The sequence below is a fragment of the Erithacus rubecula genome, assembly GCF_903797595.1.
Source record: "Erithacus rubecula genome assembly, contig: scaffold_356_arrow_ctg1, whole genome shotgun sequence".
In the NCBI taxonomy this organism is placed as follows: Eukaryota; Metazoa; Chordata; class Aves; order Passeriformes; family Muscicapidae; genus Erithacus; species Erithacus rubecula.
In genome coordinates this window covers 57862-71837 of record NW_027635976.1, presented here as the reverse complement: position 1 = coordinate 71837, position 13976 = coordinate 57862, and the positions used below count along the sequence as shown (strand labels likewise).

At 63.9% G+C, this 13976-nt stretch overlaps 3 protein-coding genes across 3 annotated transcripts; 1 reads left to right on the top strand and 2 right to left on the bottom strand.

Annotated features, from left to right (window-relative positions):
* The first annotated feature begins 387 nt into the window (after positions 1-387).
* Positions 388-2658, top strand: AGFG2 (ArfGAP with FG repeats 2). Its single transcript, XM_079332572.1, is given in 10 exon segments — positions 388-711; positions 950-1043; positions 1123-1238; positions 1321-1429; positions 1497-1620; positions 1711-1970; positions 1973-2060; positions 2139-2198; positions 2279-2331; positions 2415-2658. Coding segments are annotated over 10 exon segments (1260 nt in total). The 5' UTR covers positions 388-418; the 3' UTR covers positions 2478-2658.
* A 979-nt stretch (positions 2659-3637) lies between these two features.
* On the bottom strand, positions 3638-9044 carry LRCH4 (leucine rich repeats and calponin homology domain containing 4; the record flags this gene model as incomplete). Its single annotated transcript, XM_079332562.1, has 18 exons — positions 3638-3770; positions 4012-4062; positions 4285-4377; positions 4614-4652; positions 4750-4789; positions 5363-5428; positions 5506-5543; positions 5627-5673; positions 5758-5812; positions 5893-5992; positions 6079-6152; positions 6231-6367; positions 6453-6558; positions 6985-7111; positions 7738-7882; positions 8129-8464; positions 8767-8776; positions 9036-9044. 18 exons carry the CDS (start codon positions 9042-9044, stop codon positions 3660-3662), a joined length of 1584 nt encoding a protein of 527 aa, XP_079188688.1. The 3' UTR covers positions 3638-3659.
* PCOLCE (procollagen C-endopeptidase enhancer) lies at positions 9040-13814 on the bottom strand. Its single transcript, XM_079332568.1, is given in 10 exon segments — positions 9040-9252; positions 9332-9505; positions 10185-10456; positions 10662-10798; positions 11143-11190; positions 11192-11259; positions 11262-11267; positions 12618-12876; positions 13203-13320; positions 13607-13814. Coding segments are annotated over 10 exon segments (1344 nt in total). The 5' UTR covers positions 13726-13814; the 3' UTR covers positions 9040-9109.
* Between the last annotated feature and the right edge of the window lie 162 nt (positions 13815-13976).

Genomic DNA, 13976 nt, shown 5'->3' with positions numbered 1-13976 from the left:
CAGAAGGGATAACGGGGTTTGGGAGAAAATAACCCCAAATGTGCTGGGGAGGGGGAATAGCGGTGAAATTTGTGGGAAATCCACTGAAATGAAGGGGAATAATGGATTGTAGGGGAGGGAGGGCATGGGTATTTTGTGGGAAAAAGACCCAAAAAGGGATGGAGGAGTGGCAATAATAGTGAAGTTTTATTAGGGGGCCGTTACCTCGGAAGAGGAATTTTTCCCTGTGTCCGTCAGGGGATCGGAAGTGGGGGGAGAAGTCGCTGTCGGGACGAAAAAGGCGGGAAGAGGCGCCGCGCAGCGCGGGCCGCCAGGGGGCGCTGTTCACCGCGCGCGGCCAATCAGCGTCCTCGCCGCGGAAGGGGCGGGGCCATGAGCGCATCCAATCAGCGGTGGCGTTTGGAAGGGGCGGGGCTCCATGCGCACCCAATCAGAGGTCGCGTTTGAAGGGGCGGGGCCCCGCCGCAGCAGGAAGATGGCGGCGGGCGGCGGCGGCGGCACCGGGCCGGGCGCGGGGCCCGGCGGAGGCTCCGCTGCCCGCAGGGGCAGCGCGGGCCGGGACGCGGAGGCCGAGGTTTGGTGCCGGCGGGTGCGGGAGCTGGTGAGCGCGGTTCCCGCCAACCGGCTCTGCTTCGAGTGCGGCCAGCGCGGCGTCACCTACGTGGACATCAGCGTGGGCAGCTTCGTGTGCACCGGCTGCTCGGGGGCGCTGTGAGCGGGGCGGGGCCGCGGGCGCGGGGCGGGGTCAGGGTGTGATGGGCGGGGCCAAACCGGATCAAACTCATTGATTTGCTGCTCCGAATGGGGGCGGGGTTTAGCGGGAGGGGGCGGGGCCACGGCACGTGGCTTCGCACGCTCGTGTTTTCGGCGCCTCTTTTTTGAGAGAAAATCTCCATTCGGGGTGTTTACGGGCGCAGGGGGGGCGCTGATACCCCGAATCCCCACCCAGGCGGGGACTGAACCCCCCCCACCGCGTCAAGTCCATCTCCATGACGACTTTCAGCGAGGCCGAGGTGCTGTTCCTGCAGGCGCACGGCAACGAGGTAAGGGAGGGGCTGCGGCGGCGCTGCCCCCTGCAGCCCACCCTGCCCGCATCCCCACCTCCCCTCCCCGGCCCCCCAGGCCTGCAGGCGGGTCTGGCTCGGCACCTTCGACCCCCGGAGCTCGCTGCTGCCCGACTCCCGCGACCCGCAGAAGGTGAAGGAGTTCCTGCAGGAGAAGTACGAGAAGAAGCGATGGTAGGGGGCAGCTGGGGGCGCGCGGGGGGCGGGCAGCACAGCCCGAGCAGCGCTCACCCCGTGCTCTGCCCTCCCGCGGCAGGTACGTGGCACCCGAGCAGGCGAAACCAGAACAAGGGAAACCCCAAAGCGCCGCGGCGGAGCCCGGGCCGCCCCCGGCCCTGCGCGGGGACACGGGGACGCTGGCGCAGGTGAGACCGGCCCCCTCCGGGGGCGCCCCGGGCGGGGGCTGCCCGCTGACCCCGCCGTGCCCCCCAGCCCCGGCCGCTGGCCCAGCGCCCCCCGCAGGCGGCCCGGAAGGCCAGCACCGACCTCCTGGCTGACATCGGGGGCGATCCCTTCGCCAGCCCCGCCCCGGCGCCCGCCTTCGCCCCCTTCCCCGGTGAGCCGGGGCTCCGCAGGGCTGGGAGGGTGCTGCTCCTGGGGCAGGGGGTCGTGCTGACCCCCGGAGTGACCCCAGCCCCCTCGCCAGGCCCGGCCCCAGCCCGCTCTGCCTTCCCCAGTTTCAATGCCTTTGGAACCAGCCCTGCAGCACCAGCGTTTGGGGGTGCCGTGCCCCCCTTCCACATCCCACCCGCCACCACAGGTACCCTCAGACCCCCCAGTACCTTTGGGACACCCAGGATTAACGGGCAAGGGGGTCGGGGTCTCCCCATTCTTTGTGGGGGTCTGGGGAGGGGGTTTCACTCCCACCTTTGGACCCCTAAAAGTGAGGGTGGGCGCAGGGGTGACACCTGTGCTCCCCCCCAGGCTACACCAACCCCTTCACGGCCCCCGTGGCCCCCAGACCCTCCACCAACCCCTTCCAGAGCAACGGCCCCGGTGAGTGACCCCCTGACCCCCCAATTCCATGACCAGGGTGGGATCTGGGGGACCCCAATTCTCTGTCCTTTTGTTCAGGTGCTGCTTTCACCTCGCCCCCTGCCCCTGGAGGCTTCCCCAGCCCCTTCCAGGCTGATGGTAAGAGTTGGGGGGTGTTAAATATTGGGGCAACCTCCACCCAACCCCCCCAGTGACCCCTCCCCATTTCTTTCCCTCAGGGTTGCCTTTCGGCGGGTTCAGCGTTGCCAAAGCTTCCACCAACCCCTTCGTGGTGAGGGGGGCACAGTGGGGGTGAGGAGGGGGAGGTTCCCGAACCCCCTTTCTCTGCTGCTGACCCCCGTTTGTGCCCCCCAGACGGTCCCGACCCCGGCGGCGCCGTTCGGCACCAGGCACCCGAGCACCAACCCCTTCCTCTGACCGCGGCTGCGGGTGGGGGGCTCGGCCGAGCCCTCACGGCCACCGGAGCCCTCACGGCCCCCGCGGCCGCGGGTGGCGGCCCTGGCAGTGCACCGCGCCTCCCCTCTCCGCCGGGACCACCGCTCTATTTTTGTTCCGAGAGATTTATCGTGATATCTAATATATATTCGATAGAAACGGCTTCGGTCTCGGTACCTCCCTCGAGCTTCTCCCGCCGAAATGTTTCCCCCGTCAGGCGCCGCCCTAACTAAAGATGGCGGGCTCCCCCTCACGGGTTTGCCCTCAGTAAAGATGGCGGCCCCATTGTACCCTACCTGCCCTCAGCCAAGATGGCGCCCGCGGCCTCACAACTGAGGCGTGCCCTCAACAAAGATGGCGCCAAAGCCGTGCTGGGGACGGGGGCTCCGGTGGAGGGGGGGAAAGGGGTGTTAACGGGGGTACGGGAGAAGGAGGGGCCGTTAACGGCGGTACCGGGAGAGGGAGAGGCAGTTAACGGCGGTACCGGGAGAGGGAGGGGCAGTTAACGGCGGTACCGGTGGCGGGGGACACCCCCAGACCCCTCCGGGGGGCTCGGACAGGACTGAATCCCCCCCCCCCCCCCCCCCCGCCAGGTTTTGGTCCTGGCCGGTGACCCGTAACAGAGGGGCTGGGATGTACCAAATGTGATTTTGAGGGGGATATCTACACACAGAAACAAAATCGTTATTCTAATAATTGGAATAACAGCGAAGTAATAGTTAAATATAATATCTTTAATAATAATTAATTATAATAAATTTTGGTCATCCGTACTTTTTACATTCTGCCATCATAATTAAGTTACAATTAACCATAATTATTACCTTACGCTCACAGTCCTGTATAACAACTCATTATAATAATTATTATAATAGTGTCAACTCGTAATAATAATAAACCTCATAATAATAACTCATCATAATTAATTAAAATATGAATAATTAAGGTCATCCCGCCCTGGGGGAGGGGGGCCAAAGGGGTTCAGCCCCTCCCCCTTCCCTGCCTCAGTTTCCCCAGCATTAAGGCACAAGAAAAGGGGGGAAGGAAAGGTGCAGAGATGGGACCCCCGGGGTTTGGGGGTTCTCCCCGGGGTTTGGGGGTTCCTCCCGGTGTATGGGGGTCCCCCCCGGGTTTTTGGGGATCTCCCCGGGTTTTTGGGGTCCCTCAGCAGCCGAAGAGCGCGCGGTGCGCCGCCAGCAGCAGCGCCATCAGCAGCCCGTAGAAAAGCGCGAAGAGCAGCCCGGGGGGGGCGTGCCGGGGGCGGGGGGGCTTCACCTGGGGGAGAGGGGACCCCGCCTCAGCCTTGGGGGGGATGCGGGACACACCCCCTCCCCAAAATCATCCTCAAAATTACCCCAAAATCATCCCAGAAACATCCCAAAATCCCCACAAAAATCACCCCAAAATCATCCCAAAATCACCCCAAAATCCCCACAAAATCAAGCCAAAATCATCCCACAATCCCCCTCAGAATCACCTCAAAATCCCCCCAGATGCCCCCAGAATCCCCTCATACCTCGGGGACCCCTGAGCACGGCGCCGGCGTCCTATGGGAGCCTGGGGGGCTCTGGGGTGGGGGAAAGGAGGGGTTGGGTTTTTTGAGGGGGTTATTTTGGGGTTCAGGGTGCTGCTTTTGGGGTTCAGGGTGCTGTTCTGGGTTTCAGAGGGGTATTTTGGTGTTCAAGGTGCTGTTTCAGGGTTCAGGTGTTTTTTGGGGGGTTCAGGGTGTTTTTTGGGGGTTCAGGGGGGTATTTTGGGTTTCAGGGGGGTATTTTGGGGTCCCACTCACCGCCCAGGGCCGCAGCCTTGCCCCCACTCGGCCCAGCAGCTCCGAGTCCCCAAATTCCTCCGGGAGCCGCAGCTGCAGCAGCGCCTCGAGGCTCTGGGGGGACACAGCCCCCCAAAAACCGTGTGAGGGGCACAGAGAGCCCAGCCCACCCCCAAAACACGGCAGAGCCCCAGCCCACCCCCCAAAACACGGCAGAGCCCCAGCCCATCCCCCAAAACACGGCAGAGCCCCAGCCCACCCCCCAAAACACGGCAGAGCCCCAGCCCATCCCCCAAAACACGGCAGAGCCCCAGCCCACCCCCAAACCCCGGGGGGGAGGGGATCGGTACCTGGCGCATCTCAGCAATCAGCTCCCGCTGCCCGGGCTCCTGGGGGGTAATTTATGGCTAATTAGGAGCCCTGTTAATTAGGGCCCAGCCCAGGGAAGGGGTGATTAGGAGCCCTGTTAATTAGGATGAGCCTCACCGGTGTCGGCGGCGCCTGGGGGGGTCTCTGGGGGGGGGTCCTGTGTGGGGGGAGAGCAGCCAGTGCCCGGCCCTTGTGCCCTGCCCCAGTCTGCCCCCTCAATCCCCATCCCAGTCCCATTCCCAATTTCCAACCCCAAATCCGTCCCCTGGTTCCCAGTTCCCATCCCAAATTTCCAATCCCAAATCCATCCCCCAGCTCCCAATCCCCATTTCCCAGTTCTCAGTCCCATTTCCCATTTCCCATTTCCCAGTTCCCAATCCCATTTCCCATTTCTCAGTACCCAATCCCCAGTTCCAGTTCCCATTTCCCAGTTTCCATTTCCCAGTTCCCAATCCCATTTCCCATTTCTCAGTACCCAATCCCCAGTTCCAGTTCCCATTTCCCAGTTCCCATTTCCCGGTCCTAGTCCCAGTCCCAGTCCCCAGTCCCATTTCCCATTTCCCAGTCCCAATCCCCAGTTCCCAGTTCCCATCTCCCATTTCCCAGTTCTCAATCCCAGTTCTTAGTCCCATTTCCCAGTTCCCAGTCCCCAGTTCCCAATCCCAAGTCCCCAGTCCCAATCTCCAGTTCCCATTCCCCATTTCCCAGTCCCACCCCGATACCCCCCTACCTCTCCCGCCTCCTCTCCCCCTCTCTCTCCAGGTTTTTGGGGCGCCGCCAGGAACTGGGGACCCCCCTGCAGGGATGGGGGGTGGTGTCAGAACCCCCCAAACTCCTCCCCGAACCCCCCAGACCCCCTGAGCCCCCCCTCACCTGGGGGCGTCACCGCTCGGGGTCCGGCTCTGCTGCTCCTGGGGGGGGGATCAGGATTTGGGGAGGGGGAACCCCAAAAATCGAGAGGGGGGGGTCAGAGAGGATAGGGGGGTGACATCACCTCGGGCGAGGGCTCCTCCTCCAGCTGCTCCGGGTCACTGTCACCGCCTGTGGGGACACGGGGGTGCCAGGGGGTCCCCAAAAGGCGGCAGGAGGATCGGGAGGATGACAGGGGGTCCCCATTCCCCTCACCTGCCCCACTGTGCCTCTCCCTGTGCTGCCGAGGCTCCGAGGACTCCTCCGTGCACTGAAACCAAAACGGGGGCACGAATACCTTGGGGGGACACCCCGAATTTCGCCCCAAAACGCCCCCTCCCCAAATCCCACCTCGTTCCCCGACCAGCGCTTGCTGCCGCTGTCCACGCTGTGGAAACCGGAGTCCAGCCCCCCCCGCGGCCGGAGGGGGGGACACGGCTCGTCCGGGGGGCTGCGGGGGACAAACAGCCATGGGAGACCCCCAAACCCCCCTGAGGGGACAGCGGGGTCCCTACTGTGCGACCCTTCTCATTTTACCATGCTGGGGCAGCAGGGGCGGCAGCCTCGGCCTCCAGGTACTTGAAGATGTGGACTTTGCCCTTCAGGCAGATCTAGGGGGGCAGCGAGGTGTCAGGCGGGGCTTTTGGGGGTCAGGGGAGGTTTTGGGGATCCCCCGGGCCCCCCCTCACCTGGGCGGGGGGGAACTGCAGGGGGTTGTTGTCGGCCAGCAGGATTTGGAGGTGGCGGAGGCGGCGGAAGCAGCGAGGGATGGCGACCACGCGGTTGCAGGAGAAATCCAGGCGGGCCAGGGGCAGATCCGAGAGCTCTGCCGGGGGAGGGGGGACAGCGACACGGGGGATGGAGGGGACCCTCCCCGAGGCGCGGACCCCCTCCCCGGAGCCCCGGCCCACCGTCGGGCAGCGCCGCCAGCAGGTTCCGCCGCACGCTCAGGTCCCGCAGCGCCCGCAGCTGCCCCAGCCCCGGCGGCAGCGCCCGCAGCCGGTTACAGCCCACGTCCTGCGGGAGGAACGGGCAAAACCGCGCCTGAAGGCGTGTAAATGCGCGAGAATTTGTGTACAAGTGTGTAAATGCGAGAGAATTTGTGTACAAGTGTGTAAATGCGTGTTCTGAAGGCGGGAGGGACAGTGATTCCTGATCTCTATTATCTGCTAACGCGCAGCTTTAACCAGCTGGGGCAATCATCTTTATAAATCCCTTTATAAAGAGAAGCTCCTGACTTTATCTGACACCTGCCCTTCAAACCAGGACAAACTGTTATTCCTAATTCCCCCATCTTCACCCTTAATTCCAAAATCACAACAATCCGGAGGGAGGGTGGGGTTGCACTCCCCATTCCATGGAGAAGATCCTGCCATCGCAGGAAGGGAGTCGCAGCCCCAGGGGAGGGGGTCGCAGCCCCCCGGGTCCCCGGCCGGCGCTCACCAGCTGCCGCAGCGTTCGCAGCGCGCCCAGGTTGTGCGGCAGCTGCACCAGGCGGTTGTTGCTGGCGTTGAGGACGCGCAGGGGCAGCAGGCACAGGCAGGAGGGCAGCGCGCTCAGCTGGTTGCGGCTGCGGGGATGGAGGCAGCGAGTCAGGGGGGCTGAATCCCCCAGAGATAAACCAGAATGATTCGATGAAAGCCTTTGGGTGGGTTGAAGTACGTTAAGCCGCTCACACACAAAGCAGACATTTACGTTAGTAAGTTTTAGGGTGAGCTCTAATGCTTTTAGTAAGGTGCAGATTCCACAGTGGCAGTGGAAGTTCTAGTGAAGGTTGAAAACATACTGATATTTTCAGCAAGAGGCTCCGGGCCCACAGGACTTGCACGTAATAGAGATATAGTAAGAATATTACTTGCCTTTTTCAAATAGAACAAGATAGAACACCTAGCGTGCTAAGAAACTGGAATTCTAATAGGTTAAGGAGTGATGGTCCAAGTTTGTTGGAAAAATCCTATATAAGAGTTAGTATTGGGGAGAGTTGGTGCTCTGCATTCCTGCGCGCTTTTGAGACCGATGTGCTTTGTAATAAGAGGTGTTTTGTAATAAATAATAACCTTTTTAACTATTAGCTGTTTCGCCTGTGTCGGAGCCAGGAGCTCCAAGCAGGAGCCCAAGAGCTGCGGAGTTGGTGCCTCAGAGCTCCAGCGGGGTCGCTGCTGGAGCCCGCGGCTCGCATCGCCGCTCGGGCCGTACCTGAGGTCCAGGTGCGCCAGCGCCCGCAGGTTGGCGATGGCGGGGGGAACGCTGCGCAGGCAGTTGTGGTACAGGCTGAGCCCCTCCAGCGAGACCAGGCGGCAGGCGGCCTCCGGCACCTCCCCGAACCGGTTCCGGGACAGGTCTGCGGGGACGGGGTGAACATGCGGGACCCCCAGGGATAAGGACAGCGGTGCCGAAGGGAACGGGGAAGCCGCGGGACCGCCCGGACCGGGCGCTCCGGCCCGGCCCGTCCCGGCGCCGCCGGCACCTCCCGCGGGCCTCGGGCTCGGCGGGGAGCGAGGCACCCGAAACCGGGAAGGGGAAACACCCGAGCGCCCCCGGGCTGTGGGGAAGGGTCGCGGGTCCTGCCCCGGGGTCGCGGCCTCACCGGCCTCTGTGGTGTCGCTGAGGTCCCAGCGCCGCGCCGCCGCCGCGGGGAAGGCGCGCAGCCGCCGCCCGGCCAGGCTGAGGGTGCCGGAGGCTTCTGCTTCTTCCAGGGCGCGCTCGGTGCCGGCTCCGCCGGGCAGGCGGCCCAGGCGCGGCGGCGGCTCGGCCGTGACAGCCCCCGCCGCCCCCGCGGCCCATGGCGGGCCCGGAGCTCCGCTCGCCGCGGCCGCCGCTGCCCGACTGAGCCGCGGACGCTTCCGGGCCCCGCCGCGGGGGCGGGGCCAAAGCAGCGACCAATCAGAACAAGGGGCGCCCGGGGAGGTGGCGAATGGGGGGGCTTTGCCCAGAGAAATGCACAAGTTTGCTCTTTGATTGATGGGTAAAGTGACCAATCGACATCAAACATGGGGGGGTGTGCTGCCCATTGAAGCAATCATGGCTAAAGAACAATCTCCACCAATCGCGGACGAGAAGGAGGAGCTCGTTGCCTAGCAACGGCAGCAAAAATATTGGCCGTCTCTGCCAATCGAGATCGAGGAGGCGGGAGCAGCAGACGAGATTGACGTGTAGCCAACCAATCGGTTTGAGGCAAGGGCGGGATGTAACCGCCCCGTGAGTATAGGGGGGCGGCGATCTCACCAATCAGGAGCTGACAGCAATGATTGACAAGGAGGTGAGGCGCAAATGAGCCAATCAGAAATGAGCAGAGGTTAGCAACGCCCCCTGCCTTGTTGAAGCCCCGCCCCGTCCCTGGCCCCGCCCCTTCGTTAACCCCGCCCTCTGCCTCTCTTAAAGGAGCCGCACCATTTAACGGGGAGATCCCGGGGGTCCCATTCTGGGGGGTCCAATCTGTGCCCCCCCCCTTGAGCGCGGAGCGAGGGCGGGGTCCCCCCAGCAGCTTCACTCACACGCTCCATCTCTGCACCCTTTATTGACATATGAGCGGGGGCGCCCCCCCAGCGCGGGGGGCTCCGGGGGGGTCTCAGGGGGTCCCCCGGCACGGCCTCTTGCTGAGGTTCCCCAAGATCTGCTGCTGCTGCGGGCGGAACGGCACCACGAAGGCGTCGGGGGACAGCAGCGCCGCGCCGTCCGCCCCCAGCCGCCCCATCAGGACGTAGCTGGAGCCTGGGAGAGATTTTGGGGAGGGGGTGTCAGGAGCTGGAGGGGGCAGAGACCCCCCCATCCCCTCGGGGGGCGCACCCACCTTTCTTGAGCGCGGGGCAGAGGCGGCAGGGCAGCTGCAGCCGCAGCGCGTCCCCCTTGGCGGGCGGGGGGACCCCCAGGCCCCCCGATTTGTGGAGGCTGAGCACGGAGACCACGGCCCAGCCCGGCTCCTGCGGCGACCCCCGCGACAGCGACTTCACCGTGCCGGTCAGCACTGCGGGACGGGGCGGGGGTCAGCCCCCAAAACTCCGGGACTGGGGTTTGGGGGATCAACCCCCCATCAAACACCCCGGGATTGGGGTCTGGGGGGCTCAACCCCCATTAAACCCCCAGGGATTGGGGTCTGGGGGGATCAACCCCCATTAAACCCCCCGGGATTGGGGTCTGGGGGGCTCAACCCCCATTAAACCCCCCGGGATTGGGGTCTGGGGGGATCAACCCCCATTAAACACTCCGGGATTGGGGTCTGGGGGGATCAACCCCCGTTAAACACCCCGGGATTGGGGTCTGGGGGGATCAACCCCCATTCCCCTCCCAGTTTCTGGGCACCGAACGGGGGATCAACCTCCCAAAACCCCCCCGCGATTGGGATTTGGGGGGTCAACCCCCAGTCCCCTCCCAATTTTTGGAACTAGTCGCAGTTCCCCCTTTTGTGGAGAACTCTCCTTTTTTGGGGGATTTGCCCCATTTCGGGGTCCCGCCCCTCTTTTTTGGGGGGGTTTCTCACGATCCCTGCCCGTTTTTTTGGAGGGGTTTCTCACGATCCCTGCCCGTTTTTTTGGGGGGGTTTCTCACGATCCCTGCCCGGTTTTTTGGGGGGTTTCTCACGGTCCCTGCCCGGTTTTTTGGGGGGGTTTCTCCGGTCCCTGCCCGGTTTTTTGGGGGGTTCTCACCCCAATCGCTGCTGCAGAAGTTGCTCTGGAGGGTCCCGGCGCGGCGGCAGCGCTGCGGGCAGGGGGTGCCCGAGGCCGGGGGGGCCGTGGGGGTCCCCGCCTTGGGGCTGGGGGGGCCCTTGCCCTTGCCCCCGCCCCGCGGTTTTTGGGGAGGGGTCTCGGGGGGCGTTCCCCGCTCCCGCAGGCTGTAGGTGGCCGAGAAGCCGTCGGCGGTGACGCTCAGGTCCGACACGAACTGGACCAGCAGCTCCGGGGAGCTGGAGACGATGGGGCTGGGGGGGACACGGGGGTCAGGGGGGCATCGGGGGGTCCCGGGGGCAGTTTGGGGGGGTCGGGAGGGGTTTGGGGGCGCAGAGTCTGTCAGGGGGGGTCAGGGTGGGTTTGGGGGGGGTCAGGGTGGATCGAGGAGCGATCCGGTCAGTTTTTTGGGGGTTGAGGCAGGTCGGGGGGGCTCGGCCGGCTCTGGGGGGGGCTCACCCGGGGGTCTCCTCCCCACAGAAGCGCCCGAGGCGCCGCGCGTCGTCCCGCGCCCCCCCCTCGAACACGGCCACGTAATCGTAGCGGCAATGCGGGTCGGGCTCCACGTCGAACTTCCCGAACCGCAGCTCCACCACCTGCAGCCGCCCCCCGACCCCCCAAAATTCGGGCTCAGACCCCCTGGATCCCCCTGAACACCCCCCGCGTTCCCTCAACCCCTCCAGACCCCTCCCCAAATTCCCCAGAGCCTCCCCGGACCATCCCGGTCGCAGCTGGAGCACCCCCGCCACCCCCTGTGACCCCCCAAAGGGTTTCTGGCCCCCCAAAATCCCTCCTGCCCCTCCCAAATCCCCCCCAGACACCTGCCAAGCCCTCCTGACCCCCCCATCATCCCCAAAATGCCGTCCGACTCCCCCAAACCCTCCCGACACCTCCAAACCCCCAAACCCGCTCTGACCACCCCCCCCCCGTCCCCCCAAACCTTGTCGGGGGGCGCCACGATGTGCCAGGAGCAGCTGATGCCGGGGGGGATAATTCTCCTCGGGCCAGTTTGGGGTGCTCAGGCTGCCCTGGGGCTTCTCCAGCCGCCCGCCACAAACTGATGCTCTGGGGGGGTGGGAAGGGGGGGGGGGGGTCACATTTTTGGAGGGCACAGACACGATCGGACACCCCCCACCCTCCATTTCCCACACCGCCGGCGTCTCCTCTGTCCCTGAGACCCCCCTAAAATCGGGGGAGATTGGGGAGGGGGCTCTGCCAAAACCACCCTGGGATGGGGGGGGAGGAGGTGGAATTTGGGGAGCAAGACCCCCCCCCCACGGGACTGTTTTTGTAAATTTGGGGGGGCGGAGGGGGGGGGGTCGTACTCACCGTCAAAATAGTGCCAGGACTCCCCGAAAAAATGGGGTTTATTAAAGCCCCCCGACCGCCGCCGTCCCTGGGGGGGTCCTGCAAAAGGGTTGGGCTGGATTGGGGGTGGCCTGCGGGGGTCTTGGGGGTGGTTTCGGGGGTCTCCGTGGTGGTTTTGGGGGTCTCCTGCTCTCCAGTTCGTGCTCCCTGTCCCTCTTTCCCCCTCAGCTTTTCCCTCCATTTTGTGCCATACTTTCCTTCATTTTTTCCTGACACTTTGCCCTATTTTTGTTTTTTTCTTCTGGCTTTTTTTCCCTCCAACTTTTTCCTTTTTTTTCACTCATGCTTTCCTCAGTTTTTTTTTTTTTTTTTTTTTTTTCAGTTTTTCTCCCTATTTTTTTTCTCTTTTTATTTTTCTCCATTTTCTTTCACACTTTCTCCTCAGCCTTTCCCTCCTTTCTTCTCTTGTACTTTCCCCTCGTTTCCCTGTTTCTCCTCACACTTTCCCTCCATTTCCTCTCCACCCTTTTCAATTTCTCCCTCACACATTTCCTTCATTTCCCTCTTTTTTTTCACCTCTCACATTTCCCTATCAGGGTTTTTTTCTCTCCGTTTTCAGTTTCACACCTTTCCCTCCTTTTCCATTCACACTTTCTCCCCATTCTCACTGTTTTCTCCTCGCACTTTCCCAATTTCACGGTTCCCCCTCCGCAGCTTTTCCCTCTTTTCTCTTTTTTTCGTTTTTAATCTTTTTTCTATTTTTTCCCTTTTTTCTCTTTTTTATTACTGCAATTTTTTACTCCAGGAACCCTCCTGGGAGAGATTTTGGCCTCTCAGCCCACACTTTTTTTTTTTTAGGGGGGAGGGGGGGTGCTGCTACAAGATTTTGGGGGTGCTGCTACAAGATTTTGGGGGTGCTGCTACAGGATTTTGGGGGTGCTGCTACAGGATTTTGGATTTCTGCTGCTTTCCAGGGATCTCCTCGGGTGGTTTTGGGGGTGTCCCCGTGGGATTGTCCCTGCTCCCCGCCGGCGGTGCTCCCTCCCCTTTGGTTTATTTATTTTTTTCTTTTTTTGGAGGTCTCCCCGCAACCCCTCCCTCACCCACCGTTGCTCGGGGGGCTGCCGGCGCTGAACCAGGCCAGGAATCCCCTCCCGGCCGTGCCGCCGTCGCTCTCCATGTGCAGCCGCAGCCGGTTTTGGGGCGCCCGCAGAGCCCCCGGCCGGAAGGTGCCGCAGAAACGCCCCAAAAGCGGCGCCCCGGGGCCGTGACCCCCGAAAACCGAGAGGGCATCGAAGCGGCACAGCGGGTCCGGCTCCAGGTCGAAGACGCGGAAGGACAAGGTGGCCACCTGGCCCTCGGGGACCTGGGGGACATCGGGGGTCACCGCCTGGTCTTCACGGAGGTGGAGGAGGGCCAGGATGGACATCGGGGGACACCCGGAACGCCGGGGACATTGGGGGACACCGCTCGGCCCTCGGGTTTCTGGGGTGGGGGGCGGCACAAAGCGACATCGGGGGACACACGGAGCGGTGTCACCTCGGGGGACACAACGGGGGAAGAGCCAAGGGGGAACCGCAGCGTTCAGCGGAGCCCCGGGGTGGGTTGGGGTGAGCGGGGCGGGGGTCCCTGGGTCTGGGGGATTCCCCGGGGGCGACCCTGGGTTTTGGGGTGCCCCGGGAGGGTCCGTACCGTGATGGTCCAGGTGCAGTTGCTGCCGGGGGGGTAATGCCGGGGGAAGCCCTCGCTGGCGATGAACCCCGACTCGCCGCGATGGTCCCCCCCGCACGGGAACACCGGGAACACCGGCCTGGGGGGACACGGGGGAAAACGCGAGTTTGGGGGGGATCCCAGATCCCCGGAGAAGGTCCCGGGCCGCGGCTCCGGGGAGTTTTGGAGCAGTCCCGGCTCTGGGGATGTTCCCAGCTCGCCGTTGGGGTTCCGGACCGATGACCGAGCAGGTCCCGGTGCCCAGGGCAGTGTCCGGTCCCCGGAATGCCCCGCCTCGGGCCGAGCCCTGTCCGCGGGGGGGGTCGCTCCCCACCCGGGGTGCCACGTCCTGAGGGTCCCGTGTCCTGTCCCGGGGGTCCCGTTACCTGCTGGCGTTGGGCCGGGCGCTGGGCGGGGGGCTCGGGGCCGCCGCCTGCCCCGCGGCCGGGCTCGGGCTCAGAGCCCCCAGCGCCCCCAGCAGCAGCAGCGGCCCGAGGCGGCTCATGGCGCGGCCGGGCCGGGGCGAACGGGGCCGGGACGGGGCCGGGACGAGCCCGGGGGTACGGGAGGAATGGGGGGGCGGGAACCAACGGGAAGGGGCGTGACCTGGAAGCGACACGCCCCAAAGGGGCGGAACTCATGACCACGGCTCCAAAGCACTTGGGGAGGAGCGCGGTTTTCTTAATGACCACGCCCATAATTTACCCATAAATGGCGAGGGCGGAGACTCCACTCGGCTCCACCTCGGGGAGTGGC